At 40.4% G+C, this 25198-nt stretch overlaps 2 protein-coding genes across 6 annotated transcripts in view; one reads left to right on the forward strand and one right to left on the reverse strand.

The window, feature by feature from the left end:
* Positions 1–1655: 1655 nt before the first annotated feature.
* On the forward strand, positions 1656–13481 carry CCNE2 (cyclin E2). Of its 3 annotated transcripts, none has more exons than XM_055546631.1 (12): positions 1656–1752; positions 2774–2813; positions 2910–3006; positions 3088–3141; positions 4064–4215; positions 5127–5262; positions 7366–7512; positions 8624–8719; positions 10387–10521; positions 11520–11631; positions 12324–12481; positions 12880–13481. In XM_055546631.1, exons 2-12 carry the CDS (start codon positions 2800–2802, stop codon positions 12991–12993), a joined length of 1215 nt encoding a protein of 404 aa, XP_055402606.1. In that variant the 5' UTR covers positions 1656–1752; positions 2774–2799; the 3' UTR covers positions 12994–13481. The 3 variants fall into 3 exon arrangements, with proteins under 3 accessions (XP_055402606.1, XP_055402608.1, XP_055402607.1); XM_055546632.1 differs by having other exon boundaries at positions 1726–1760; XM_055546633.1 differs by lacking the exon at positions 7366–7512.
* An 834-nt stretch (positions 13482–14315) lies between these two features.
* Positions 14316–25198, reverse strand: part of INTS8 (integrator complex subunit 8) — a 45721-nt gene continuing 34838 nt past the window's right edge. For 2 of the 3 annotated variants that reach the window (XM_055546628.1, XM_055546630.1), the window contains 7 exons: positions 22910–23028; positions 21536–21639; positions 20734–20784; positions 18405–18478; positions 18266–18330; positions 18052–18095; positions 14316–14515 (listed from right to left, as the gene is read on the reverse strand). In XM_055546628.1, coding sequence (XP_055402603.1) covers positions 14399–14515; positions 18052–18095; positions 18266–18330; positions 18405–18478; positions 20734–20784; positions 21536–21639; positions 22910–23028 — 574 coding nt within the window. In that variant the 3' untranslated portion in view covers positions 14316–14398. The remainder of the gene's footprint in view (positions 14516–18051; positions 18096–18265; positions 18331–18404; positions 18479–20733; positions 20785–21535; positions 21640–22909; positions 23029–25198) is intronic. The other variant, XM_055546629.1, reaches the window with a different exon arrangement.

A 25198-nucleotide genomic window follows, 5' to 3' on the forward strand; every position in this document is an offset into this window, starting at 1 on the left:
GGCTTTGCCTGAAGCGCACGCGTGATTTCGAGGCTCCGCGGGCCGCGCGGCACAAAAGGCGCGGAGCCGAGAGCCCGGGGCAGCCGCCTCCCGGTGCATCTCGGGAAGGCCCCGGGCCGCGCCGCCGCGCCGGGGCTCCCGGCCTCCCCCGGCGGCTCCACCCGGGCCCAGGCAGAGAGGCGAGCACGGCCTGCCGGCGTCCGGCGCGAGCCGCCGCGGGGCCCAGGAAGCTTCCGCCAGGCTCCTCCCGCCCCAGGGGTCTTTGTTCCCGCCGGGCGTCCCCCACCCCACTTTCTTGCCCCGCAAATCAGGGCTGCGGGAGGGTCCACGGCTGGTCCTACTTGGAGATACCCCGATCTTGGGGGCGCGCCGGGGCGGACGTTAGCAGAGGCAGCGAAGGGAACCCCAAACTTGGATGCTAGGGGAAAAGGAGGGAAACACGCGCTGGACCGCCTCCTCGCCTGACCGCTCGGAGGCGGGCGGCGAGCTCCCGCGCTGGCGGCTGGCGCGGGCTCCTCAGGGCGCGCTGGCGGCTGCAGCGGCGGGGCGGGGCGCGGCGGGCCGGCCCTGGGCCTGCACGTGGTGGAACCGCTGTCCCCGTCGGGCATGGCCCCCGGAAAGCCACCGTTCTCTTGGGGAAAGGCAATGCCACCCGCCCACCCACACCGGCCCCGTTCCGGAGAGATGTCTACGCTTCCTCTTGAAGAGCTCCAGATTTGGAGGTTGGGAGGAGAGAGGGACCGCGCGGCTCGGCGCGAGCGTTTTGTTTCCTGCGCTGGGACCACTGAATGGGGAAGCTGCCGGCAGGGGCTGGGTGACACGAGATGGAGGGACCCACCCCCACGAAAAGCCGTGACCGAGTCCGCAGAGCAGAGGGCGGGGAAAATGAGGGTTGATGCATACCTCGGCGGGGGCGCTGGAGCAAAGTGCAAGACAGGCATCCCTGAGCGTGGCCGTCGTGGGGCTCCAGGGGTCCCAGCAGGCCCGGGTGGGGCGCGCGGCGACACACGCGGTCCGCGGCGCGCCGCGCTGTGTTTACATTCTGCAGCAGCTCCACGTTGTGCCGCCATCCCCGCCTCCCATTGGCCAGCTCGCCAGGCGGCTCCACGCTGTGCCGCCGTCCCCGCCTCCCATTGGCCAGCTCGCCAGTCCCCCTGGTGCCGCGCTCCGCCCGCAGGGGGCGGGCCCTTCGTGTCCTCGCGTCTCCTTAGAAAACCCGGGTTCCTGGAGGCCTAGGCGGGACAGCCAGCCTGCGCCACAGGATGGCCACTTCCTAGCCGCTCTGTGCCTCCCGCCCCCCATCCCCACCCCCGAGCCACCTCCACAGTGCCGTACGCCGGGGCCGGGGGCTGCGGCCTGACACCCCCGGTCTTCGAGAGTTGAGAGAGGAGGGAGGGAATAGAAACGTACTGGCGGGAGATGACGAAGTCGAGCGGCGGGGAGCAGGGCTGAGGCGGCGGCGGAGGAGCGGAGCCCTCTTGAGAGGGTCTCCCCTGCCGCCGGGCCGCGCGGGCAGGGGAAGGGCAGGGGGCCGCGGTGAGCCAGCCCTGTGGGCCCTCGAGCCGGGCGGGCGCGGACGGAGGCCAGGGCGCGGCGCGGCGCGCGCCGGCGGGTGGCGGGCGCGCGGGGGAGGGGAGCGCGCTGTCCGGAGGTGTCAGTCTGCGGCGCATGCGCGCGGGGCGGGCCCGGCCCGGCCTATATATTGGGTTGGCGCCGGCGCCAGCTGAGAGCCGAGCGGTAGCGGGTCTGGCGGTGAGGAGGTGCCGGGGGCAGGGCGGGATGCGGGAGGAAAGAAACCCCCCCCACCCCTACCCAACTCCTCACCCCCGGGTCGATCCATCTCGCGGGCGGGACCCTGGGGGGCAGGGAAAGCGGGCAGGGCTGAGAAGCAGGCGTCTGGGGACGCCGGGTTCCCGCGTTCCGCGTCCCTGTCAGGACCCTTGGCAGGGGATCTGGGAGGTGGCAGGGGATGGAGGGCTGCCCCTAAGCGGGAGGCCCACGGAGCAGCCCCTCCATCTCGGGGCTTCTCTGTGCCGCCCCCATTGGGGGAGCTATCCCCTTAGGAGAGAGGGTTGAGGGTCAGGGTCTCCTTCACGGGGAGAAGAGTTCCCAGAGCCGACCGGTTTCCCCACACCACCCCGTTTTCTACGCCACCCCCACCCCGACTTTTTAAATGGAACTGCCTTTTCTTCGTCTTCATCTCCCATCTGGAGTCGGGGTCGCACTGCCCCTCCAGGCGGTGGGCAGGGGCCGGCGGGGCCGGGAAGGAGGGAAAGGAGACTGAAGGACGTGACACAAGTTCCCTCCGCCCCCTGCTCCCCCGCCACCGCCGCTCTCCAAATTGGCGCGGAACCGGCTTCTCCTCAGCGTCTCGCCTCCACAACCCCCCTCTCCCCGCGGCTTGTGCAGGGTGGGAGGTGGGGGAAAGTGGGGACGCTGCCCAGGCCCCGCTCGGAGTGGGGGGTGGGGGTCCGGGGGAGAGGGGTGCAGGACGCAGAAAAGATCCCATCTGCTTCCCTGCGCGTTCTGAGTGGCTCTGAGGGAGCTTTGCAAAATGTGTTTTGAAGACACTCCCGTCCGGGCTGTACCTTGAGTTGAGGGAATACAGGCATGTGTCTAATAAATCATGCGCTAATACAGTGCAGAAGTCATCGCGGTAAAATGGCTCAGGTCATCTCCTGAGGAACCCAGGTGTAAGCCTCTCACTGGCACTTGGGAGTATGAATGACACGTATTTGACTCTGGTTTTTCCTCCCCACCCCCGCCCCCCCAGAGGTTTCCTTCACCTGAAAGAAGAGAATGTCAAGACGCAGGTAACATTATTTATCTTGAAAATATGTTTCAAAGTTAGTTGCTGCCTTTGAGACGAATCACTTTCTAATTAAACGTCCTTCTTAAAAACTCTATAGTAGCCGTTTACAAGCTAAACAGCAGCCCCAGGCCAGTCAGACGGATTCCCCGCAAGAAGCCCAGATAATTCAGGCCAAGAAGAGGAAAACGGCCCAGGTGAGTTAAGGAGGGGAAGAGAGGAGAGAGAAAATTCCTTGCTGGGACCTTAGTGTAACCATGACTTTTTTTATTTTCCAGGATGTCAAAAAAAGAAAAGAGGAGGTCACCAAGAAACATCAGTATGAAATAAGGGTAATGCAGAACTGGGCTGGGTTTGGGGGACACAAATGCGGGACAAAAATAAAATTGTGTTATTGCTTTGAGGTAGGAAGATTCCTCTGACACTTTTAATGCCCCTAGGGGTCAGCAGAAAGGCGCTTGTCTTTGGGTGGTTTTTATGTCCCTGAATCCTACTACAGCTGCAGAGTAAGTTTGCCTTGACGCAGCTGGTTCCTCTTTGTAAATCCCTCCCTCTAGGAGCTGCCTGGTGCACCAGGGCCCGCCTAATCTGTCCAATGTAGTGCTCTTTGTTCCCTCTCTGACTATAGTGGAGGGTCCTAATAGTGCTCCTAGGGCATAAATAGGATGTAAAGTCGGTGACAGACTGGCACCCAGCCCTTTGCTATCTACTCTGCCTGTGTGTTGTACAGAAAACACTGTAGAAATAGTGGTCCTCTTTGAAGCCAGCATTGATAGGAGAAAGGGCCCTTTAGATATTTAAGTAATTGTTTCTACTTTCAAGGTTTTGCCTTCCTGTATTCTAAAGTTTAAGGCCTGAAACAGGCCTTAAAGGAGTGGAGAGAGTGGGGAAGTGCCCTGGACACTATTGCTAAATATAGAGGGAGAATTTTATAATATTGAAAGTGGTATTTGACTACAGATGCATTTTGTTGTTCTCCTCTCCCTCAATACCTAATGTCTTGTACTTCCAGAATTGTAATTTGTTGTCTAAAACATCCTGTTACTATTTATGAACACTGATATGAGTTATAGGGCTAATTATTAAATATGAATGTCAGCTTAAATTAACTAGACTGTCAGCACTGTTAGCTAATGATGGTGTTTGGGGAAAACTATAGACTGTTTAGAAGTATTAGCTTTCATTTAGAAAAGATCTCAGACAAATGCTGGTTTCTTACTGTACAAATATATTCTTGTTTTTTTTAAATAACAGAATTGTTGGCCACCTGTATTATCAGGGGGGATCAGTCCTTGCATTATCATTGAAACACCCCACAAAGAAATAGGAACAAGTGACTTCTCCAGATTTACAAATTACAGATTTAAAAATCTTTTTATTAATCCTTCACCTTTACCTGATTTAAGGTAAGAAAAATTTCAGTAATTTAATGTCAAAGATTAAAATTTACTAATGTAATATATGGTGCTATTTTGAGGGGTTTTTTGCCTTCATTGTAAAATATAAAAACTTGTAAAAACTGCTTATTTTAAAACCAGTCTTTAAGCATATGTTTTCTGGCAGTAGTCCTATTGCAGATGACATAGGTATTTAAAACATTGATTGTGTAACATTATTTTCATTGCTTGCTGAAGACTGTAAGCCTTATCAGAACTGAATCACCTTTTTAATAGAGTTTAAGTAATTTATGTACATTAAGTTGGAAGTATTTTAACATGTACAGCATTTTTATTTGATAGATTAGCTCCTCTTATTTCTTACCAAGATTAGTTATTAAGGTCTATACTTTTTTATCGTTAATGAATAAGAGGTACAGCTTATATAAAATATGTAGTAATTTATGTTTGGCTTTAATAAGCAAATTAATGGACTCAGATGTTTAAACTCACCCATCTTCCTTTTGTCCTGTCCCACCTAACTCCCACTGCAGGGTACTGACAATCTGTTTGGAGGTGATTGAGACTATATCTACTGGGATCATATGTTCTAAATATTTACTTTTTTAGTATTATTCTTGATAAGACACAGTTATCTTAAATTGGTGCCTTTGTAAAATATAAGTAAATGGGGACTAGAAGGCATTCTTGCTGCTGCTGCTGCCAAGTCATTCTTGAAATCTGTCAATTTAGATTATCATAGTCCAAGTTCTTTGTATAATTTCATGTTAAAGAAATGGTTTCTTAAAGTAGCAATTTTTCCTAATTTAAGAGCCGTTCCTTCCAATTTCTAATTCAGTGTTTGGAAGTTCAGTTTACTCAATGTGAAACAGGTAGCTGTATATTATGTAGATCACACAATATTTTTCGCCTTTCCATAGCTGGGGATGTTCACAAGATGTTTGGCTAAACATGTTAAAAAAAGAGACCAGATATGTTCACGACAAACATTTTGAAGTTCTGCATTCTGAGTTGGAACCACAGATGAGGTCAATACTTCTAGACTGGCTTTTAGAGGTATGTTCTAGCAGTACAAATTTCCTTTTTCTCTGTATGATGGGAAAGTATTTAAACATAATATGCCTTCCATGTGCCCTAATGGTGTATTACCTATTGCCAGGAGCCCTTTTGTTGTTGTTGTTTAGTACTTATTTGGCTGTACAGGGTCTTAGTTGTGGCATGTAGATCTTCAGTTGCAGTACGTGAACTCTTAGTTGCAGCACGTGGGACCTAGTTCCCTCAAATCCCTGCATTGGGAGCACAGAGTCTTAACCACTGGACCACCAGGAAAGACCCCAGGAAGCATTTTTTGGGTGCTGTTCACCAGCAGATGATACCAAATGATAAGAGTAAAATCTTGACACAGCCACTGTATCCCATACAACCCAAACACAATTTAGAAATCCTGGTATCTGAGTATTGCTGTGTACTAGGCACTGTTCTAGGTGCCAAGGATACTCGAGATGAACAGAATTTGACAAGGTTTTGAATTCTTTCGTGCAAAGTGAAAAGCCAGGACTAGGCTTCAGACCTCAGAAGTCCTTCATCACCAAAATCAAATTATGATTTGGAATCCTAATTTCTATATCCTAAATGATAAGGAGGCTTTTAATATCCAGTAGCCCTAAGCCCACAAGACTCCATGTAACTTCCTTTTATTATATTCCTCTGTTCCTTTCAGAAATAAACTGTACCATTAAAGAAATAATTAGTGATCCAGAAGTCCCTAAAAATCTGTGCCAGAATGTCTATTCTCTTTTAGGCCCCATATCCTTTCTGGATAATAATTCTGAAAGAATCTCAAATTATTATTGAGAAAATGATTACCTGTATTGGTAACAAACTGATTTTCCCACAATCCTTGGATATTTGCTCTGTAATTTCCCTGTTTTGTATAGAGACGGTGATCTTTAAGGGGGAAGTACCACATGGCAGAATAGATCTCAGAAGCTATCAGAAAAGTTCTTACGAGTACAAAATGTTGTCCTTCTGAATCTGGTCATCTTATTCCTTATTCTGACTAGAAGGGAAGATTATATTTCAATCATATGTTTACAAGACTGTAGTTGATTTCTGACTTTTTCTGAATATCTAGTTATCATGAATGCAACTTTTCAGCATAATTATGTTGATTTTATTTTTCCTTTTTATGTTAAATTGATTTTTATTCAGTGGTTGTCTTATCAAATTTATCCCTATTTTCCCTTAAATATATGATTACATATACAAAACCAAATAGAATATAGTAAGTCAAATCCAACAGAGCACTAATCTCTACTCTGTCTTAGTATATTCTTTCAGTCTAGGAATGCAAAAATGGTTCAACATTTGAAACTCTATTTATAGTTTAAGGAAGAAAAATCATAAGGTTATATATCATGGATGTAAAAGGTATTATTTGAAATTCAATATACATTGCTGATTTTAAAATGTGTAATTAACTAGGAATACATTTCCTTAACACGTTATATGTTTATTAGAAACACATTGATGTCTATCCCTGTTTCCTCCCTACTTCATGAAATTATTTTGAGAATTAAAAGCTTTCCCTGTATTGTGGAAATGACAGATACTACTCATTAGTGATAGTAATAGTGTAACATTAGGGGAACTCCCATTACAGTCAGAAACAAGGAATACAATAAAAATTTTGACTATCACCAATGTTATCCATTTCAGTTTTCTTCTTTACTTCTTAATGAGGTAAGAACATTGAAGAAACACCGCTGTCATTTTGTAGTTAAATGTATATCTAGAATGATGAAAGGAATCACTTGGAACTATCAGAAGACAAACTAAGCATCATGAAAACACCCACCCATTTATCATCAATAAAAATTTAAAAGTTAATAGGAAAAAAGTTCTTATCCATAGTTAGCAAAATGTACCTGGAATAAACACATTAAATCCATGTGGGAAAAAAGCCTATGAAACTAATTAAGAGTCAGTGAGGATGGTAATAGATTTATTTATCCTATTAGCACGTTAATTTTTTCCTGCATTTGTGATTTGGTATCCTAAAAAAGTTGGGCTTCAGAAAACCCTGTAGTATGCTAAGAGGAACTTTGTAATGTGGAGAAATTAATGGAATAATATTTAAATGTTTGGATTCTTGTCTAGGTATGTGAAGTATACACACTTCATAGAGAAACATTTTATCTTGCACAAGACTTTTTTGATAGATTTATGTTGACACAAAAGGATATAAATAAAAATATGCTTCAACTGATTGGAATTACCTCATTATTCATTGCTTCCAAACTTGAGGTAAGCTCTCAGAGTTTATCTGTAGATATATTTACCCCAAACTCTTAAATTATAAGTCTCTCTGGTTTGATTCTGGAACTAGATCTAGGTGAAATGTTCCATGACTCACTGTGCCAAACAAAACCACCAATGCTGTCTCTATATACCTAGTTATGGTGCTTGGATTCAATAGAATGGTCTCTGAAACCTACTTAACCAATCAAATGCAATAAATGCTATGTTCAGTTAGAATCATGATCTAAATTCAGCCTAATATTTCTGTATCTGATAATAGTGCCAGGGTAGAAGGAATTAACTTTTTTGCCTGAAATCTTTTTTCACATAGTTTCAATCTACATTTCTTAAATTCAACACAGATCATTAGTAACTTCATCCGATGTTTTCAAAGCCTGTACAGTTTTGAGAATACGGGAGGGACTGAATCATGCATTAATTTCCTTAAGTGTATTTTTCTTCCACATTTTGTCTTTTGAAGTTTACGGGCTATCCCCAAATTTTATAAGTTTATATTTTCAGTATCTCCTTACCTGGAATAATACTGTATGTTTCAAATATTTTTCTAGACTTAATCTTGATCTTTAGCCTGTTCTCACCTCTGGCAGGCATCTCTTCTACTCTTCTGATCATTCTGGTTCTTGTTCTCTGAACTGTTAAGACAGATCTGTCATCAACAAACTGCACAAATTATTGTTTGACTAACCATACTTTTGTACTAGGGTAAGGTTAACATTTTAAGTTTCTAGACTTTGTTGAGTATCCTGTTTTAGTCTAGTATGCTAGGCAGTCCTAAAACAAGTTTGGCTTTCTGTTTTAACCAGTCACTGAAATCACTGGTTAAAATACTCTAATTGTTTATTAACTAAGATTTTAAATCAGTTCTATAAAAATATTTCAATCAATACAAGTTGGCTAATTTAGATACCTAGATATGAAAAATATCATTAAATGTAAGGTTGCTTTGGTCATCATAGAATTATTTTATAAAGATTTATAATCACTTTGTGAAGCTGTCTTTTAAAAACGAAGCCTAGATGTGGTTTGTATGTGTATATATGTGGTTTGTTTTAGTCTGTCTCAACTGTGCTTGATATTAATTAAATCCATTTTAAAGGAAATCTACGCTCCTAAGCTCCAAGAGTTTGCTTATGTCACTGATGGTGCTTGCAGTGAAGAGGATATCTTAAGGATGGAACTTGCTATATTAAAGGTAATAATATCTTTATTATTTCTACTTGCAATTTCATAACTGTAGTTTACTAAATCTCAAAGACTACAATGTAAGTAGTGAAAACTGAGGTTTTAGTATTAGGATCCAGTTCTAAGATGGGAGAGGAATTTGCTTAACCTGTAAACTATTTTTCTGCATCTTTTAAATTTCCCTATATTGAGAATATTATTTGTTAATTTAAAAGTGTTTAACAATATTTTTAAAACTTATAGGTAGTTAGCACACTATGTGTACTAAATGAATCTCAACAATGATTCTCAAATCTTAGTTGTTTTTCCACTTCCAGCAGATAGAGAATGAGAAATATTTTACTGCCTTTTTTTCTTCTCTATATGTATGGCAAGGGCTATTACTAGAAGGGTAGGGGAGAGAAGCATAAAGGTGTTTAATTGGGCCTTGAATTAGAAATTAAAGGGTGAATGTTAGCTACTAGAAAGTATGTTATGAAATTTGAGCATCATGGCTTTATAAATAGGACACAGAGAACACAGTATGACTTTCATTTGTAAGTTATCTATAAACTATATGCATTAAAATATAAATTACAAATTTGTTGTAAAATATTTATAAACATTCAGATTGATAGCTCTATGTTAGAATGTGATCTTGTTGGCATGCTGATTCTGTTCTTTTTAAAAAAATTTTATTGAAGTATAGTTGATTTTCGAATGTTGCTAGTTTTAGCTGTATAGCAAAGGTGATTCAGCTTTATATATATACAGACACACACGTTCATATTATTTTTCAGATTTTCTCCCATTGTAGGTTATTGTATTAGTATAGTTCTGATATGTTCTAATAATAAAGTTATCTAGATTCAGACTTCAAGTATAGTGTATGCATACATGTATGCTAAGTCACTTTAGTCATGTCCAACTCTTTGCAACCCTATGGACTGTAGCCTGCCAGGCTCCTCTGTCCATGAGATTCTCCAGGCAAGAATACTAGAGTGGGTTGCCATGCCCTCCTCCAGGGGATCTTCCCAACCCAGGTCTCTTGCATCTCCTGCATTGGCAGGTGGGTTTTTTACCACTAGCACCACCTAGGAAGCCCGAAGTATATTATAAGAAGGATATATAAAGATAAGATGGAATTCTCTGGGTGGTCCTACAGGCATTAGGACTCTCTGTTCTATCCTAACTATTGTAGACTTATAAATGGTAAAGTCCCAGGGCTTCGTGGAGGGAAAGATATCATAAATTAGGATGTCTTTTTTTTTAACTTTTACACTTTGAATAGAAGCCACTGGAGATCACAGAAAGAAAGAAAAAGTGTAGAATCAGTTCTTGGAAGATTTGAATGGAATTAGCTGTGGAGTCATTGAATACAATTAAAAGGGCAGTTTCAATAAAATAGAGAACACTTTTGGAAGACAAGGGGCTGCAGGAAATGAGAAAAATAGGAATGAAAAATAGGCCCAATGAACTTTGTAAATAAAGATAACTAGAGTATAATAAAGGGGTCTATATCAGTAATAGACAAATACAAGCCACTTTAGATGGTAAGATACCTATAAATATATCCATTAAAATAAGAAGAAATAAGCCTAAAGAAAGTTTCTTAAAACAGCTATTTAAGGAATTACCCATATAATGTGGTGTATATATAACTACACTTATTAACAGGCATTTTAATTTCATTAACAGGCTTTAAAATGGGAACTTTGTCCTGTAACGGTCATCTCCTGGCTAAATCTTTTCCTCCAAGTTGATGCTCTTAAAGATGCTCCTAAAGTTCTTCTACCTCAGTATTCTCAGGAAAAGTTCATTCAAATTGCTCAGGTATTGATATTTTTATTGTTTATATGCTAATGTTATTAATTACAGGTTTTGTTTAATGTATTTCTTTAGTGTTAAATAGGCTATACAACAAAATGACAGCATACTGAATTAAATTCACTCCTTAACTGACTAGAACAAAGCTCCTGATGCATAAAATTCTGTCCCAGTATTTATTTACATTGCTAACTGAAAATTCTAGAAAAGTTTTTAAACTTGAGTTTAAATATATCATGAGCACTTTTCACCAGGAGTATGAATGAGGTAGACAGTTAAATACCTCTTTTTGATTTAACAGAGAAATATTTTTCGGCCAGTTGTTTCAGGTTTTAAATGGTATAAAATGATTGCAATATAATTATCGTACCGTCTTATATTTGAATACATATGGAACCTATTTTACATATTGGAATTAAAATCACCTAGTTATAACATTATTTAAAAATTTAAGTTTAAACTTTCCTAGGCCAGTGTGTAATAAATATTCTAACAAAGTACAGGAGGAGGGTACTATTCTTTCCTGCCTGCTTCTCATAAGTAGAATAATCAGAACTATAAAGGTCTGACTTCTTAAAGACCTTTTCTAGGCCATAACTCTCTAGCAGCTCCCTTTTTAAAAACATGAGGGAAAGATATTCCTCATTTCATATTTTTTGTGTTCTGAAATACTGGAGTTCCACAGAAAATACTTTCTCACTTATCTTTGTAAATTCTGTTTCCTATATCTAGAACATTCTCTCTCTGGCTGCCTCCTCTGTTAAAGACTGATGTAAGCCGAGTCTTCCCTGCTCTGGATGAGGGCACTATAGGATATGCATGCTACATTGTAACAGTCCTTTGTCTGTTAACAAGACTGGAACTTCCTTTGGATGGCGGTTTATTTCTCTTTGGATCCCTGCAGTTTTAGCAATTCTTGGCTTATGGTCCACATCATAAGCACTCTAAAATGCTAGCTGTCTGATGACATGTAGTACTCATTCTTATACTTTTTCCTCTGTTAGCTTTTAGATCTGTGTATTTTAGCCATCGACTCATTAGAGTTCCAGTATAGAATACTGGCTGCTGCTGCCTTATGCCACTTTACCTCTATTGAAGTGGTTAAGAAAGCCTCAGGTAAGACCGTGTATTTTGTTCTTTTCTTACCAATTTACAACTCTTGAAAGGACTATTTATGAACTTAGCATCCTGCTAAACAAGACTTTAAAATTTTAATGGAAAAAAGCAGTTTAGCAATTATCTTCCCTTCTATTATAAGTAGTTTCTAATCCAGTGTATATCCACAAGTAAAAATTAAGGTTGGGACGTCCCTCGTGGTTCAATGGCTAAGATTCCACGTTCCTGATGCAGGGGCCCAGGTGCCTCCCTGGTCAGGGATCTAGATCCCACATGCTGCAACTAAGACACGGGGCAGCCAAATAAGTAAATATTTTATTTAAAAATGAAGTCAAATGGAATTTAAATCCATTTGAAGTTAGTCAGTGTGATTACAGCTCTGCCTTAAGTTTTTGGGTTTTGACAGTTTCAATTCCCTACGTAGCATGTACTGGAGAAAGCTCAAAGTCTTTTTCTCCCTCAAAATAGTCACATTATAAACAGTTTAAGAGGAATAATCTGTTTTGACTTGCTAAACTTGTTGATTTTGGTTTATTTATGTGCTTGTTTTGGTTTCCTTTTTACATGAGTTTTTAATTAACTTGAAATTTTGAAGCACAAGCAAATACAGTAATCATGTTTCTGATATAACAGAAACATATGTATGTATTTTTCTAATGATGCATGTATTTTTCTAACTTTTCTTTATCTAGGTTTGGAATGGGACAACATTTCTGAATGTGTAGACTGGATGGTACCTTTTGTCAGTGTAGTAAAAAGTACTAGCCCAGTGAAGCTTAAGATTTTTAAGAAGATTTCTATGGAAGACAGACACAACATACAGACACATACAAATTATCTGGCTATGCTGGTATGTTTCTTGTATTTTTTGGTCTATTTGATAAGGCATTGAAACTGACAGTAAGGATACTAATGGAATAATATTTCAGGCAGTTATATAAGATAGTAAGGGGATAGAAAGTTCCAGTGAGGACATTGATTTCAAATGTAGAAAACCTAATAAAAATTAGCTTTGAAGTCTAATCAAGATTTGTTAAGTGTCTCAAGATAATACCAGTACTCCAGGTATTTTAAAAATACAAGTCGCAGGCAGTTAATATTGTTGAACCTCTAGAATATAACTAGTCACAGTTGTAAAGACATAAAGAGACCATTACATTAAGCCTAAGAGTCTGGTTTGACTTTGTTTTATCATATCAATGCTTTATGTTAGCTGTTAATCTCTACATGATTTCTTCACATGCATAGGATGAAGTAAATTATGTAAACACCTTCAGAAAGGAGGGACAGTTGTCACCAGTGTGCAATGGAGGCATTATGACACCACCGAAGAGCACTGAAAAACCACCAGGAAAACACTAAGGAAGTTAACTGAGCAAACAACTTGGAACTGATGAAGTGCTGCACAGCACTTCATGGAACTTAACTACTTACGTTTTACAGGAAAATAGTGCTGTGACTGTCTTGCCAATTCTGAAGTTTCACTGCCATTCTTTGATTTAAAAACCACTTAAAATTGGCACTAAGGAGGAAATGTATTTCATTCCCATGTTAGCTGTTTAAAGAAACAGCAGTACTTGTTTACAAAGATGACTTCATTCCCAATACTGGCTGGATAAAAGCCAGCCACGATTTATGCCGTAACAAGTCTTTTGACCCAGTGTTGCTATGTTTATCTTGATAAACTAGGAATTTCATCATTGGAATTTTCAACTAGATAACTGTTACCTTAAAGGGTGTATTAAATGATACAGTACTTTGAATCTAGTTTTTAGATTCTCAAAATTTATAAACTCTTAACTAGTGCAATTTGGTTCCTGAAAATAAAATTTAAACTTGTTTACAAAGGTTTAGTTTTGTAATAAGGTGACTAATTTATCTACAGCTGCTTTAGCAAGCAAGCTATTATAAAACTTGAATTTTTAAAAAATGGTGAACTTTAATCTGTTTGACTATTTTTATTTGCCTTGATATATGTAACATTTTTAACCAGTAAAGCTTAGATGAACATGGTGTTTAAACTGTACTCTGAACAGTGGGAATACCAAAGAAGTTATAAACAAGATAAATGCTGTGGCTCCTACTTGGGGCTTTGACATAAAGGTTGCTTTATAATAACTCTTTGTACATCACAATTGGGGCGAAAAACTTAAGTACCCTTTCAAACTATTTATATGAAAAGTCACTTTATTACTCTAAAAAAAATCTTTAGGGTTATCTTAATTTAGTGTGACTAAGGCTTTATTTATATTTGCAAAACTGCTAAGGTCCTTTTTAAATTCTTACATTATGAGTTAAGGACAGTGTCAAAGTGATAAAGCTTAACACTTGACCTAAACTTCTATTTTCTTAAGGCAGAAAAGCAGTAAATGTATACTGACTCCTAGAAATCTATTTATTTAAAAAAGCAACAAAACCTTGACATAGAACTTACTGTATATAGCTACTCTTACATAAATATTCTAGTTTTTTTAAAAATGAAATGTCAGCCTCAAAAGTCGATTAGAAAATTATCCTAGATTTACTAGTTTATTGTTATTGAACATGTGACTCTTTTTCCTTGGAAGAAATTATAAATTTAAGCTATTGTTATGGTATGAAGTCTTCTGTATAGTTTTCATTTTTAAACTAATATGTTTCAGTATTCTGTCTGAAAAGAAAACGCCACTAAATATGTACATATGTATTATATAAACTTAATCTTTTAATACTGTTTATTTTTAGCCCATCATTTAAAAAATAAAAGTTAAAAATTGTAACTAACTGCTTAAAAGTAAAGTTTCGCCATTGCTTGGAGAAACTTTTTTTTCCTTCTCTGCGCTGCCAGCTGTAACACTTCTTCTGGGTTGCTCGCGTTCAGTTCTGTCTGGCCGATGGCTTTGATCTTCCAAAACAGAAAAGTGATGTTGTTAGAGGTCTGGTCAAAAACAAAGCTTTGCTAGTATACATAATATAAAACTACCTATTTGCTAACAACGATAACTGAACCTCTAATTGTAGACGCTAAGAGGTGTGGAAGAAATTAAGACTGGAAGCACTCAAGGAAAAGACCAATTACTATAGTTTGTGGAATTATATTCAGAATATTAAGTACATTCATTTAAGTTTATCTGACTAAAAATATCACTAAATAAAGTCTGCATGTAATCTGACATATTTTTAAAAGATTCTAAAAAATAATTCAAAAAAATAAAAATTCATGTTTGGGGGCTTCACTTTCTATATATGTAAAAATAGCTAGTTGCTCAGCACTAAATATAGTGACCCATCTCTTTCATGATTAGAAAGAAGTACTTCAGCCTGATAAAAATCTATAGTAGCATTCTGCCATGGAATGTTTTGTGAGAGCATGTTTTAAGATCTTAAAATTACTTTTAAAGAAGTTCTAAGGTTTTTTTTTTTTAAAACAACAGACTATTTGAAAGGTAGCCTGAAGGAAGCCAAGACTATTCAGAAATGATCATCAGGTTAGTGGGTAGGAGGACTTGCTAATAATGCTATTTCAATATGAAAAAATGCATATGAAAAAACCTAGTAGTGAGGAATAACTAGAGTTATTTCGAACAAAATATCCTGAAGACAACTGGCTAAATAAGTCCAAAGTATAAGACAAATCAGACAGAGAACAAACTGATGGATAACGGTGTGGGGGGGATGAATTTGGAGATTGGGACTGACATATATACACTACTGCATATAAAAAAAAATAAGAACCTACTGAATAGCAAGGAAACTACTCAGTGCTCTGTGATGACCTAAATGGAAAAGAAATCTAAAAAAGAGGGAATACACATATAACCGACTGACTCTGCTGTACAGCAGAAACTAACAGAACACTGTAAAGCAATTATATCCCAATAAAAATTTTAAAAAGACAGAAATTGGAATAGGAGGCAGATATTTGAGAGAAATAACACATCTTAAGTGGGTAGTGGTCAAAACCATAAGTGGATGAGGTTACCTAGGGAGAATGAAGGGCAATCATGAAATACCCAAGGACTAACTTCTTGACAAAAACGGAAGTTTCGGGGTAGATGGGGAAATATCCACAAAGAAAAGGCTGAAGAGTCAGGGAAAAGAACTGAGTTAAAAATGGTGTCAAGGAAGCCAAAGGAATAAAGAATTTCAAGGAAGGAAGGAGGTGTAAACAATAGAATAAAGACTGAAAAGTATTCACTGCCTTTGGCATTTGGTGTCCCTTGAAAACAGTGGGGGACAGGAGAAATCAAACTATTGGGTAAAAGAGCTTCGAAAAACTAGGCAGAGGGGACAGAAAGAGAGGCACAGTCAAGAGACGTTTTTATTAAGGATGAAATAGTTCATAGCTTTAATAGGAGTGCCTGACAATTTAAGAGGGGAGATAACCAACTGAAAGGGATAGAATGACTGAAGGGATAGAATCAAAAGCATAAAAACGTATCTTCATAAAGGAGTAGCATAAACATACTGAGTACAGTTGGCGATTATTTCAAAGGTGGAAAGTAGGGATCTGAAACAGGAATTTGAAGCTGGCACTCACAGGGCCGTAACTCCCAAGACTATAACTTTCACAAGGACAGGAACTGATCAGTCTTTTTTTCTTGTCTACTTCAAACACAAGGAAGTTACTGAAAATGGGAAAAGGAGAGAGAGGACAGGGCCTAATAGGGCAAAAATCTAAAATATTCCCTAAAAAGAAGGCAGACCGCTGACTACTGGCAGGTGGACAAAAGAAATCAGGGGCCAACTAAGGCTGCAGGCCATGGAGTACACAAGCCAGGATCTGCGGTACTCCAGGCCAGTAGGAAAGAAGGCAGGTTGGGAAAGGGTTGACAGACTGGGGACTTGGTCATGAAACTTGAACATCTCATGATTATGAGAAATATGAAAGTCAACAGGTAAGAAAGGGACGGATTACTGGCAGATCTTAATAGAGTAACTCTGTCAAAAGGCCTGGCTATGGATACTGGAGGTTGATGAAGAATAAGGTGACAATGAAACTTGGAATGTTGGGGAGCTGGGTAAGTCGATTATACATCTTTTGATGCATGTAGAGGAACAACTAGGTTAGTGTTTAGGTGAGCTAATAAGGAGGTAGGTTTACGCTTCCAAGAAGGGGCTTAAAAAATGATACAAGTAGAGGTAATCTGGAAATCTCATCAGGGTACTGACAAATTTTCAGCATTACCTTCCAACCCTGGTTAAGTTGTAAACAAAAGAATGAGTAGCTTCCAATAAAGTGGAACTGGCACTACATTCCTTGCCTTTCTCTCTTTTTTTTAAAGATGCTGTTGTCACTCTGTGGCCCTAAATAATGGCCATACAGTTTAGTCCAAATAGAAAGCTTTAAAATATCAACAACCTCAGATACACAGATGATACCATTCTAATGGCAGAAAGTGAAGAGGAACTAGATGGCCTCTTGATGAGGGTGAAAGAGGACAGTGAAAAAGCCAGCTTAAAACTCAACATTCAAAAAACTAACATCATAATATCTGATCCCAACACTTCAGGGCAAACAAAAGGGGAAAACATGGAAGCAGTGAAATTTCATTTTCTTGGGCTCCAAAATTACTGTGGATGGTGACTGCAGCCATGAAATTAAAAGACCCTTCCTTCTTGGAAAGAAAGCTATGACAAACCTGGACAATGTATTAAAAAGCAGAGACATCACTTTGCCAACAAAGGTCCTCATAGCCAAAGCTGTGGTTTTTCCAATAGTCAAATATGGATGTGAGAGTTGGACCATAAAGAAGGCTGAGTGCTTAAGAACTGATGCTTTCAAATTGTGATGTTGGAGAAGGCTCTTGAGAGTCCCTTGGACTGCAAGGAGATCCAACCAGTCCATCCTAAAGGAAATCAACCCTGAATATTCATTGGAATGATGCTGAAGCTCTAGTACTTTGGCCACCTGATGGGAAGAGCCAACTCATTAGAAAAGACCCTGATGCTGGGAAAGACTGAAGACAAAAGGAGAAGGGGGCAGAGGATAAGATGATTGGATGGCATCACCGACTCAATGGACATGAACTTGAGCAAATTCCAGGAGACAGTGAAGGACAGAGGAGCCTGGCATGCTGCAGTCCATGGGGTCGCAAAGAGTGGGACACAACTCAGCGACTGAACAACAACAGGAAAATAATGATTTCTAAGAAGGTGACAACTGAGGAGAAACCTGAGCGAAGTTAAAAAAGAATGTTCCTGAAAGAGAAAATTTTATAGACACTTTGGTGGTGAATGTTCTTGGCATGCTCAAAGAAGGGTAGGGGTACTGGGGTAGCAGAAACTAGCAAAGGGGAGTCAAGTGACTAGCTAGAGGTCAGGTCCCTCTCGACCTTGCAGACCATGGTAAGGACACCAACACTGTATTAAGACAAGAAATAGTTTAGTATTAGGGAAATTAAGTATATCATTGAAGAATCAAAGCACAAAATAACTTACTGCAATTTGTCTTTTATCTGTTTCTCCTCTTTTATGATGAAGATCTAAAGGAATCAGTTAAGAATAATAAATTTAATACTATTACATATCATGATATAGAGTCTCTGTTCTGTTCTTCATTTTTTATTTAGAAAATACACAATATTAAATACTTCTTTAATTTACAGAAAATGAACTGTTCTAGTAACACACACATATGTTAATGAAAGGATACAAGTCAAATATTCCAAAATGGTAACATCCCATATGTAGTCATAGTAGGAGTCCATTGCATCATGACTGAAAAACAGAATTCAGTTATTTAATCTTCCTTAAGCAGAAAATTTCAACTCTATTTTAAAAACCATTCATACCTGTTTTGTTCCTGCAGTGATTTAAAGGCTGTTTTGTAGTCAATCTCTCTGAGGAACTGACATAAAATTGCCACCTACATAAACAAAGAATTGAAAATGGTTTCACATACTGAACTTATGGTTGCTGTGGGGAAGGGATAGTTAGGGATTTAGGGAAGGTCATGTACACACTGCTATATTTAAAATGGATAACGAACTACCAAGGACCTATTATACAGCACGTGGAACTCTGCTCGATGGTACGCGCCAGTCTGGATGGGCGGGGGCCTTAGGGGAGAATATATGCATGGCTGAGTCCCTTCACTGTTCACCCGAAACACCACAACGTTGTTAATCAGCTATACCCCAATACAAAATGAAAAGGTTCCAGTTTGGGGAAAAAATAATGACTCCTGGTTTTGCAGGGATAGTTTTTAATGACTCTCATGTCCAGAATGTATGCTTTGTCGCTCAGTCGTGTCCAGCTCTTGGTGACCCCATGGTCTGTAGCCTGCCAGGCTCCTTCCATGGGATTCTCTAGGCAAGAATACTGGAGCGGGTTGCCATGCCCTCCTCCAGGGGATATTCCCAACGCAGGGATTGAATCCTGCTCTCTGGCAGCAGGCGAATTCTTTACCATCTGAGCCACCAGGGAAGCCCTATGTCAAGAATATATTCTCTAACTTAAGAGGCCTTGCAGATCAGGCTGAATAAATGAGCTCGTATGTATGGAATCCATCCAATTTTAATGGTAAAAATCCTTACACATGTCTGTCTGCCCAATATTTTCTTCACCAGTAACTTAAAATCATAAAATTTTCAGAGCTTTACTTGAATGAGAGGCTGACAAAAAGCCAGTTTAGAAAATCAAAGGAATGGAAAACTGACCAAAGTGTTACATGTTCAAGGACATACATCCAATGGATGTTCCTCCAATTAGGCCTTTCACAGCTGGCAAGTACAGAAGCTCATTTGGGCAACATGTAAGCTGCCAGTCTGCTTAAGATTAAAGACAGATCCATTTCAACCGGGTATGTAGGTCATAATGCTGATCTCTTTCTTAAATATTTATAGAAATTTTAAAATTATTATTCACATACCAAAACATGAACCCTTTCAGAGTATAAAATTCAGTGGTTTTTTACTATATTCACAAAATTGTACAACCATCACCACTATCTAATTTCAAAACATTTCATTCCCCTACCCCAGAGAAAAAACTCTATATCCATTAGCAGTCCCTCTCCAGTTCCCTCCCACCTCCTCTCCCAGTCTCTGACAACCACTAACCTACACTGACTCTACCCATTTGCTTATTCTGGACATTTCATATAAAGGGCATCATACAAAACAAAGCTTTTTGTAATCTGGCTATTTTTTCACTCAACATAAAACGTATAGGATTCATCTCTGTTGTAGCATATATCAGTACTTCATCCCTGTTCATGGCTGAATAATATTCCACTATATAAATCTACCAGATTTTGTTTATCCATTCATCAGCAGATGAGCATTTGGGTTGTTTCCACTTTTGTCTATTATGAATAATGAATGTGCTGTGCTATAAACATTTCACATATAAATCCTTTCGTGGACAAATGTTTTCAGTTTTGTTGGTTATATACTTATGAGTGAAACTGCTGGGTCATACGGTAGGGAATTGGATGTTCACTTTCTTGAGCAGGCAGCAAACTGTTTTCCAAAAAGGCTGCCCCAATGTATATTCCTACCAGCCACACGAAGGTTCTAATTTCTCCACAGCCTCACCAATACTTGTTTCTGTCTTTCAATTACTGCCTCCTCATATGTGTGAAGTGATATCTCATTGTGGTATTGATTTACGTTTCCCTAATGATTAATATGGAACTTCCCTGGTGGCTCAGATGGTAAAGAATCTGCCTGCAATGCAAGAGACCCAGGTTCAATCCTTGGGTCAGGAAGATCACTGGAGAAAGCAATGGTTATCCACTCCAGTATTCTTGCCCAGAGAATCCCATGGAGAGAGGAGCCGGGCAAGCTATAGTCCATGGGGTCACAGAGAGTCAGACATGACTGAGAGACTAACACACACACAGTGATTAATGCACATATTACTCTTAAATATTAGATATACTTGAGAATGGCTTTTCTATTTATAAGGTTCAAAGGCCAATGTTTTGTAACCCACACTTTCATTTCGGTTAAAATTCTGTAAACTCTTAAAAAAAATTTAAAGATCATGCCAAATTCTTAAATGCCATAAATTTAAGGAATTATGACATGGAAAATACTTCCCAGTGCAATGCCTTGTATTTACTATAAACTCTAACTTACAAGACAATAGACCAACATCATAATTTTATAAACTAACCTGTGTGTGGCAATTCAGCAAAGAACAGCACTTTATCATTCGTTTTATTACCTATAAAAACAAAATTCTCATTATTTTAAAAAACTAATTGATAAGAATTGTAACAAATGTTCCACTCTGACGTGGGATGTCAATCACCAGGTAGGTTGTACATGTGCAGGGATAGGAAGAATAGAAGAACTCTATTATTTTTCACTCAATTTTGTTGTGAATCTAAAACTACTCTAAAAAACAGAACTTCTAATTTTAAAAACCTAATTATTAAAAGATTTTAAATCCTATTTAAGTCATTATTGTAAGTATTAAAAAATGCCATTTATTACATTATGATATTGGTAGCCTAAGCAGTACAGCATTTTGGGAGAAAATGAGTAAAATTTGAGATTGAAGAGACAGAATCAACATTAAAGGTTGAGTGGATATTGGTGGAAGGATTAGAAAAGAAAAGAGGATGACACTCAGGGTTTATGCTTGGTCAACTCAAAGGGCAAAACAAAGCTGACTGAAATTTCAGTGGGGGGTTATGTTTTTGTTCTGGTGTGGGAAGGTCATCAGGACAGACTGGTAGAGTAAGATGCTGAACCAGCCCTGGAGAGGCGGAGTTTGAGGTGTTTGGGGAAATCAAATCAGCAATGGCTTTGGGCACGGGAACCATGAAGGCGGTCTGACCTGGAGCAATCAATCCATTTGGGAGTTACCACCACATTTATGGAAAAGAAGAAACTCAGGCAAAATGAGGCCCAGGAAAAAGAATGTTTTCAGACACTTCAGAAGCAAGCAAGCGCACAACAACAACTTTTACCTGGTCTGTATAAACATCTGGAGGCACAGCCTTGTTAAAGAAATCAGAGCACACAGCTCCTGCCTGAAGATAATAGTGAAGAGCCGCTGAATACTGATTTGTTGCTTGAAGCAGAAAACAGAGATAAAGATTATCTGTCATTAAATATGCAGCTAAAAAGACAGGGCCTCTTTTGTGAAGGGTCAGGTATTACTACTTCATGTGTGACAAAGCAGATTCAAACCACAGACCTAGGGGTAACGCTTAGCCAGGGCAAGAATGAGAAAAATGGGCTTTATTATTTCAACCACTTTAAAGAAGCCCTATATATAGATTGTTTTCTTCTAAGACTGATTAGCCAAAATTTTACCTCAGATTTCTTGTCAAACTTACTAGTGCAGAACTTAGTACTTGGAGGCATTTATTTCCCAAATGCCTATACTAGAAACAGATCTTATTTTTCTGAGACAGTTTAGAATCAGAAAATTTACTCTGAATAAAGATATTAAGATCCTGAAAATAAATTCTTTGCAGGGCTAGGGTAACCATAAGCATTAAAGCTGGCAATTATTGGGCTTCCTGGTGGTCCAGTAGTTAAGATTCCGCCTTGCAATAATGCAGGGGACACCGGCTCCATCCCGGATCCATGAAGATCCCACATGCCTGGGAGCGACTACGCCCAGGCACCACACACCCACTGAGCCTGAGCTCTGGAACCTGCGGGTCACAGCGCCTGAGCCCGCGTGCAGCACCACTGAAGCCCCCAGGCTCTGGGGCCTGTGCTGTTACAGAAGAAGCCCACGCACTGCAACTGGAGAGCAGCCTCTGCTCTTTGCAAACAGAGAAAAGCCCTCAAATGGCAACGAGGCCCAGCACAGCCATAAACAAAGACCTGTTTGTTAATTGGCCATTGTTTGTTCCAAAAATAATACAGAAGAAAGCAAGGATGATGCAGGTGAGGGTACAGATGAAATAAGACTGGCCCTGAGTTAATTACTGCTAAAACTGGGTGGCAACAAATCTCTTCCCATGAACACAAATAATTATCAAGAGTGCCTGGACACATTTTAGAACCTTTAAAATAGCAATTGTGCAAACTAAACTTAAACCTCCTAAGAATGTTTTACCAACTTTTCAGATGATCACTTACTATGGGGAAAAAAAAAAAAAACCAGAAAAAAGGTGGTCAACATAAAATTAAAAACATCTGAATCAAAGACTCAGAAAAATGCATACATATAACAGTAACAATTACTCTCCATTTCATCTTGGAAGATTTAGAGAATGTCAAAAATAAGACTCAAGTTTAATAAAGTACCGTAATAGTAAGTGTAACATATTTATTTTCACTTCTAAAAGAGTTACAAACACATAGCAGTGACACATGTCACTTACCAAAATAAATGTCCGCCTGAATAATTAACCAGGAGTGGTTGTTTGGGTTTATACTGAGGGCATACCGAACTAGCTCTTTCACTGTGATTGCTACAGCTTCAAAATCCACTGACTGGAGGCTGCAGGAAAAACAATACGCGTAATTTAGGAGTCAACTTCACAAATCTATACACACATTTATTAAAACAAACAAACAAAAGAGTCAAAATTTAAGTGAACATAAATACAATGCTAAATATTACTAGCAGTAAATATTTTAAAACTATCAAAACAACTGAATCAGAGGACGTGTGATCAGCTAACTTTTTATATGGGGCTGAAAACAATCTGATTTTTGTTTCCTTTCCCCAAAATGCCAAAGAAGGTAAACCAGGCCACTCTAAGAGTATCTTTAAACATTTTACAATGTAAAGCACAAAAAGGTGGTATGATATGACCCTATCTCCACTTTTTATGCATAACTTACAGGCAACAAAATTTTAAAGAGATACACTGATAAAAATTTTCCAAATGATTTTTAAGTTCTATTATCTAGAGAAAGCTACAAAAACCAAGGGTTCAAACACCAACAATACTGCTATATGCGGCCTTAAATACATCCTGTGGCTTCTTGTAAGAGTAACTAACTCCTCTGGATTAGATGTTTCACTGGGTTAGGGGCAAGATATGGCAAGTGTCATCTCGGCAATGCATTTGGAAGCAATGAAGAATCCAAAAAACGAGACGGGAATGGGGCCAGCTGCTCTGAGCCTGATTAAACCTGGAAATTCTGAGACACAGAATAAGACGACAGAAGTGTGAGGATAAAAGCCAGGCCAGCACCCAGGAAACACAACCACAGCTCCTACCTCCCGGAAGCAATGAGACCCAACGGTAGGGAAAACAGGCTTTTGATTCAGAAGCATACCACAGTTCAAGTCCCGGCTCTACCATTTACAAGATGAACTTGGACAAGGACAATCTCTGTTGCCCTGAGGAGCTAAATTTTACCATACTTCACCACTGTTCCCAGTGTAGTGGGAAAGTATCATGGTGCTACTAGCAAACACCCAACTGTCTGTTTACAAGTGATTTGTTTCTGGCTGCTCTAGGTCTTCATTTTTGCAAGTCGGCTTTATTTAGCTGCACTGAGCAGGAATTGCTCTGGAGTCAAGGTGCGCGGGCTTCTCCTTGTGCTGGCTTCTCTTGCTGCCTCTTGCAGGCCCCAGAGCACACAGGCTTTCAGCAGTTGCAGCTCGCAGGCTCAGTAGTTTTGGCACACCGGCTTAGTTGCCCTGGGCATGCGGGATCTTCCGGGACCAAGGAACCTTCCTGAACCTTGTCCCCGTGCACTGGCTGGCAGATTTTTAACCACTGGATCACCAGGAAACTCCCTGTGCCAAGTCACTTCAGTCATGTTCGACTCTTGGTGACCATACGGACTGAGCCTGCCAAGCTCCTCAGTCCATGGGATTCTCCAGGCAAGATTACTGGAGTGGATTGCCATGCCCTCCTCCAGAGGATCTTCCCAACCCAGGAGTCAAACCCGTGTCTCCTGCAGCTCCTGCATTGCAGGTACATTCCTTACTGCTGAGCCACCAGGGAAGCCTACAACTAATTTATTTACGATTATTTAAATAAGTTAAGGGCTTCCTTGGTGGCTCAGATGTTAAAGAATCTGCCTGCAATGCGGGAGACCTGGGTTGCAGGAGACCTGGTAAGTGGACAGGCTGGGCCTCAAGCTCTCCGAGTCTGGCTCGGAACCTCTATGACAAACCACTGCCTCATTTATAAACACACACTGAAAAAATCAATCAGTACTTTATAATCTAAACTTAGGCTGAAGTAGTAACACCTAAGACTTATAACCAAAGGCAAACGGGGATTTCCCCAGCGCCCCAAAGTAGGGGACACGGGTTCGATCCCTGGTTGGGGAACTAATCCCACATACCACAGCATAACTAAGCCTCCACGCCACAACTGGTGAGCCCGGGGCTCTGGAGCCCACACTCTGCAACCAGAGCCCCGTCACCACTGGAGAAAGCCTGTGCACCGCAATGAAGACAGCATAGTAAAAAAAAAAAAGCAGTATGATCTCTACCTGATTAATGGACTGCTATTTTACAAATTTTACATAAAAATATCTGCAGTTATTTGCTTCAGGAAGCATGGTGCTGCTTTGGGAACCAAGCCTTGTAAGTGGAGGCAAGGGTCACTCACCACTTTGGGTCCTCCAAAATCCCTGTCCGAGAGAGCTTCCCATCTCTGAGACTGTTTACCTACCTACTACAATCTTTTCTTTTTCAGAGA

Source organism: Bubalus kerabau, chromosome 14 (assembly GCF_029407905.1).
Source record: "Bubalus kerabau isolate K-KA32 ecotype Philippines breed swamp buffalo chromosome 14, PCC_UOA_SB_1v2, whole genome shotgun sequence".
NCBI classification, from domain to species: Eukaryota; Metazoa; Chordata; class Mammalia; order Artiodactyla; family Bovidae; genus Bubalus; species Bubalus kerabau.